The sequence below is a fragment of the Mesoplodon densirostris genome, chromosome 16 (assembly GCF_025265405.1).
Source record: "Mesoplodon densirostris isolate mMesDen1 chromosome 16, mMesDen1 primary haplotype, whole genome shotgun sequence".
Lineage (NCBI taxonomy): Eukaryota > Metazoa > Chordata > Mammalia > Artiodactyla > Ziphiidae > Mesoplodon > Mesoplodon densirostris.
The window spans coordinates 13952146-13957899 of NC_082676.1; the positions used below are offsets into that span (position 1 = coordinate 13952146).

Consider the following 5754-nt stretch of genomic DNA (forward strand, 5'->3'; position numbering starts at 1 on the left):
TTTGTGTTTCATTTAACACATTATATTCAAAAGCTGGTTTTGTTGGCCTTAAAAGATCTATGTAAAAACAATACTTTGAAGGCTGTGTGAAAACAATTCATTAATTTATGGTTCATGTTTCACTCTTCTGAACAATTACAAAATCTCCAGATTGATACACACAGTTAGGGGGCCAGGTCCTCAAGAGTAACCATGGGCAACACTTGTTGAGCACTTTCTTTCCTTGAAGTGGCCACTGCAGTCAGTCAAGTTCGAAAGTCAGCCATGTGTCCTGGGAGCCTGGGGGTGGGGGGATCGTGGTGAGTCATGGGACTACTTCGGCTTCTTCTGAACCCTGGAATTCTCTGAAATCGCAGTGATTTAGGAGGTTTATGGATATTCTAATTAGGCCATATGTAATTTAATTTTGGAGTGGTGAAACTGTCTCCTACATTGAATAAACAGGAAGCCTTTGAAAATTAATGGACTTGTCCACTGAGTTACTATTTAAAAAGTTTCTTCAGCTCCAAGCACAGTCTCTGACCCATATTTGGGGCTCAATAAAGTGGTAGACTTGAATGGGAGTTCATTAGACACCAAAAGAGAATGCATGCGGGCTTCCCTGGTGGCACAGTGGTTGAGAGTCCGCCTGCCGATGCAAGGGACACGGGTTCGTGCCCCGGTCCGGGAAGATCCCACATGCTGCGGAGTGGCTGGGCCCATGAGCCATGGACGCTGAGCCTGCGTGTCTGGAGCCTGTGCTCCGCAGCGGGAGAGGCCACAACAGTGAGAGGCCCGCGTACTGCAAATTAAAAAAAAAAACCCAAAAAACAAAAGAGACTTTCCGTGCCAGATAAGGGTCCATACGGCTTTGTTCTGGGTTCCCGTCGTAACTTAAAGGGAAACATTAACAATGTCCGGAACCCTTGATGTCCTGCAAATGAAGGAGGAGGATGTCCTCAAATTCCTTGCAGCAGGAACCCACTTAGGTGGCACCAACCTTGACTTCCAAATGGAACAGTACATCTACAAAAGGAAAAGTGATGGCATCTACATCATAAATCTGAAGAGAACCTGGGAGAAGCTTCTGTTGGCAGCTCGTGCCACTGTTGCCATTGAAAACCCAGCTGATGTCAGTGTCGTATCCTCCAGGAACACTGGCCAGCGAGCTGGGCTGAAGTTTGCTGCTGCCGCTGGAGCCACTCCTACTGCTGGCCGCTTCACTCCTGGAACCTTCACGAACCAGATCCAGGCAGCCTTCCGGGAGCCAAGACTTCTGGTGGTTACTGATCCCAGGGCTGACCACCAGCCTCTCCCAGAGGCCTCTTACGTTAACCTGCCTACCATTGCTCTGTGTAACACAGACTCTCCTCTGCGGTATGTGGACATTGCCATCCCATGCAACAACAAGGGAGCTCACTCAGTGGGTCTGATGTGGTGGATGCTTGCCCGGGAAGTTCTGCGCATGCGTGGCACCATCTCCCGTGAACACCCATGGGAGGTCATGCCTGATCTCTACTTCTACAGAGATCCTGAAGAGATTGAAAAGGAAGAGCAGGCGGCAGCTGAGAAGGCTGTGACCAAGGAGGAATTTCAGGGCGAATGGACCGCCCCAGCTCCTGAGTTCACTGCTGCTCAGCCTGAGGTGGCGGACTGGTCCGAAGGTGTGCAGGTGCCCTCTGTGCCTATTCAGCAGTTCCCCACTGAAGATTGGAGTGCTCAGCCTGCCACTGAAGACTGGTCTGCAGCTCCCACTGCTCAGGCCACCGAGTGGGTAGGAACAACCACTGAGTGGTCTTAAAACTGTTCTTCCACAAACTCTTAAAATGGGAAATAGGTTGATGGAAAATAAACAGTTTCTAAAAAAAAATAAAAGAAAAAAAAGAAAAAAAAAACAAAAGAGAATGCATCAGTCGTCCACAAAGCTCCATCTCTTTTATCACCTCCCGGCCTCCGGACTCTCTGCTCTGCCTGATTATAGGATCAGATTCTCCTCTTTGCCAGAGATAGTTGATGTCCATTGATTTAAGCTCCCAATATCCATTCTCCTCTTCTTGGGAAACAAGCACTTATTTTCTTTCTGGGGTCTACCTCTCCCCACCCCCATCCCACGTGCTTTTGGAGGGTTGATTCCACTCCAGAGACGGGCATGTACCTGAGTCTCATCAACCAGCATGCTCAGAGCCCTGATCACACTCTGTGGGTCAGAGAGAGACACATGACCGAAGTTTATCTAGTCAGTCAAACCCTCTGTTTGTGTTGGTTTGGTTTTGTTTTTTGATAGACTTTATTTTTTTTAGAGCAGTTTTTGATTCACAGCAAAACTGAAGGGAAAGTACAGGGAGTTTGCATATACCCTCCCTCCTAAGACACACATACATTCCCCGCCCTCAACATCCCCCACCAGATAGTACATTTGTTACTATCGGTGAACCCACATTGACACATCATTGTCTCTCAAAGTCCATAGTTAACCTTAGGGTTCAGTCTTGGTGGTATAGATTTAGACAAAGGTAGAACTGCATGCATCCATCATACAGAATTGCTTCATGGCCCTAAAGATCCTCTGTGCTCCACCTGTTCATCCCTCCTTCTCCCAAATCCCTGGCAACCACTGATTTTTTACAGTGTCCATAGTTTTACCTTTTTCAGAATTTCATATAACTGTAATCATATAGTACATAGCCTATTCACTTCCACTTAGTAATATGCATTTAAGTCTTTCCGTGACTTGGTAACTCATTTCATTTTGGTGCTAAATAATATTTCGCTGTATGGATGTACCACAGGTTATGTATCCATTCACTTAACAAAGGACATCTTGCTTGCTTCCAAGTTTTGGCAACTATAAATGTTTATGTGCAGATTCTGTGTAGATGTAAGTTTTTTTGTGTGTGTGGTACGCGGGCCTCTCACTGTTGTGGCCTCTTCCATTGTGGAGCACAGGCTCCGGACGCGCAGGCTCAGTGGCCATGGCTCACGGGCCCAGCCACTCCGTGGCATGTGGGATCCTCCCAGACCAGGGCACAAACCCATGTCCCCTGCATCAGCAGGCGGACTCTCAACCACTGCGCCACCAGGGAAACCCTGTAGATGTAAGTTTTCAACTAATTTGGGTTAAATATCAAAAGTGCAATTGCTGGATTGTATGGTAAGAGCATGTTTAATTTTGTAAGAAATTGCCGGGACTTCCCTGGTGGTGCAGTGGTTAAGAATCCACCTGCCAATGCCCGGGACATGGGTTCGAGCCCCCATCTGGGAAGATCCCACACGCTGCGGAGCAACTAAGCCCGAGCGCCACAACTACTGAAGCCCGCGCACCTATAGCCCGTGCTCCGCAACAAGAGAAGCCATCACAATGAGAAGTCCGTACACCGCAGTGAAGAGTAGCCCCCGCTCGCCGCAACATGAGAAGCCACCACAATGAGAAGTCCATACACTGCAATGAAGAGTAGCCCCCGCTCGCCGCAACTAGAGAAAGCCCGCGCAGAGACGAACCCAACACAGCCAAAAATAAATAAACAAATAAATTTATTTTTAAAAAAAGAAAGAAATCACCAAACTCTCTTCCAAATGGCTGTACCATTTCTGCACTCCCACCAGCAGTGAATGAGAGTTCCCGTTGTTCCATGGTCTCATCAGCATTTGGTATTGGTGTTTTGGATTTTAGCCATTCTAATAGGTGTGTAATGGAATTTACTTATGGTTTGAGTTTGCATTTCCCTGATGACATACGATGTGGAGCATCTTTTCCTATGTTTATTCGCCATTTGGATATCTTCTTTGATGAGGTATGTGTTCAGATCCTTTGCCCATTTTGTAATTGGGCTTTTAGCTTTCTCTTTTTTTTTAAATTAACTTATTTATTATTTTTGGCTGCGTTGGGTCTTCATTGCTGTGTGTGGGCTTTCTCTAGTTGAGGTGAGTGAGGGCTACTCTTGTGGCGGTGTGCAGGCTTCTCATTGTTGTGGATTCTCTTGCTGTGGAGCACGGGCTCTAGGTGCGCGGGCTTTAGTAGTTGCAGCACGTGGGCTCAGTAGTTGTGGCTCACAGGCTCTAGAGCACAGGCTCAGTAGTTGTGGTGCACGGGCTTAGTTGTTCCACGGCATGTGGGATCTTCCCGGACCAGGGCTCTGAACCCGTGTCCCCTGCATTGGCAGGTGGATTCTTAACCACTGCGCTACCAGGGAAGTCTTAGTTTTCTTACTGTTGAGTTTTAAGAGTTCTTTGTCTATTTTGGATAAGAGTGCTTTATCAGATATGTCATTTTTCAAATGTTTTCTCCCATCTGTGCCTTGTCTTCTCATTCCCTTGACAATTCCTAAGCTTCTGTTGGATCATCCAGGAAAGCATCATTCTCGCTACTGAGGTTGCTGAGAAGATGAGATAGAAGCTAGAAGCAGCTGGCAGCCATTTTACAATCATAGGGAAGAGGCGGCCTGAGATTAGAGTCAAGAAAAAAATGAAAACAGACAGCTCGCAGACAAAAAAAGGGCAAATGGCTCATAAACATATAAAAATAAGTCATCTCTTATGAGAAATGTATTTAAAGCTATAAAGCGGCATTGTTTTTTCACCTATCAGATTGGTAAAATGAAAAAAATTTTAATAATAATTGTAATAATAAATTTAAATAACTTAAAATTTTTAATGACTTTAATAATAATTTTAATTTAATGATAATTTTAATACATCTTACCAATTTTTAATTGGTAAAATGAAAAAATTTTTTAATTTACTGAGGGTGTGGGGAAAATGGCACTGTCAACTGAACTCAGGTTTGGATACAAGTAACAGAAACATGACAAACTGGTGGCTTAAGTGAGGCAGACTTTTATTTCTTCTATCATGTAAAAGAAGCCTGTAGGTCAGCTGTCCAGGGCTGGTATTGTATGTCCGTTTGTCTAAGGAACCTGGTTTCTTTCTGTTTGTCTGCTTCATCTAGCCTGCCATTCTTAAAGTCACAGGACTCAGGATAATGGCTGGAACTCTGTCTATCACATCTGCATCCCTGGCAGCAGGAAGCAGGGAGAGAAAGAAACAGGTACATACACACTTTCCTTTCTGGAAGCCCGCCTCACTTCCATCCACTTGACCAGAACTTAGTCATGTGACTATACCAAACTTCAAGGGAAGTTGGGAAATTTAACCATTATTCTAGGTGATAATATGCTATAGTAGAAGTTGGTGTTCTGTTAATATGAAGACCAAAAAATGGATGTTGGGAAGTAACTAGGCATTCTCATACATTATTGGCAACAGTAGAAATTGGTATGACCTTTATATTCTTCCCAGTTGCTTTTCTTTTTTTTTTTTTGTGGTACGCAGGCCTCTCACTGTTGTGGCCCCTCCCGTTGCAGAGCACAGGTTCCGGACGCGCAGGCTCAGCGGCCATGGCTCACGGGCCCAGCCGCTCCGCGGCATGTGGGATCTTCCCGTACTGGGGCACGAACCCGTGTCCCCTGCATCAGCAGGCGGACTCTCAACCACTGCACCACCAGGGAAGCCCTTCCCAGTTGCTTTTCAATAAATTGCTTCACTTTATTCTCCTCACACTATCACTCTTTTTTTTCAGATAAGGAAACTGAGGCAACAACAGATAACTCACCCAAGGACTGTACGAATCAGGATTCTTGAAAGCAAGTGACAGAAACGCTAATCAAATTGGCTTATGAAAAGATAATTCACAGGTTCACTGGATTGCAAAGATCACTGACAGATTGCAAAGATCAGCTTCAGGTATGGATGGATCCAGAGGCTCAAACAGTGAGATCA

The 5754-nt window shown here is 45.4% G+C and overlaps 1 protein-coding gene across 1 annotated transcript; it reads left to right on the plus strand.

Annotated features, from left to right (window-relative positions):
• Positions 1-832: 832 nt before the first annotated feature.
• LOC132503688 (small ribosomal subunit protein uS2-like) lies at positions 833-1848 on the plus strand. Its single transcript, XM_060120368.1, has one exon. The coding sequence runs from the start codon at positions 893-895 to the stop codon at positions 1778-1780; it is 888 nt and encodes a 295-aa protein (XP_059976351.1). The 5' UTR covers positions 833-892; the 3' UTR covers positions 1781-1848.
• Positions 1849-5754: the final 3906 nt, after the last annotated feature.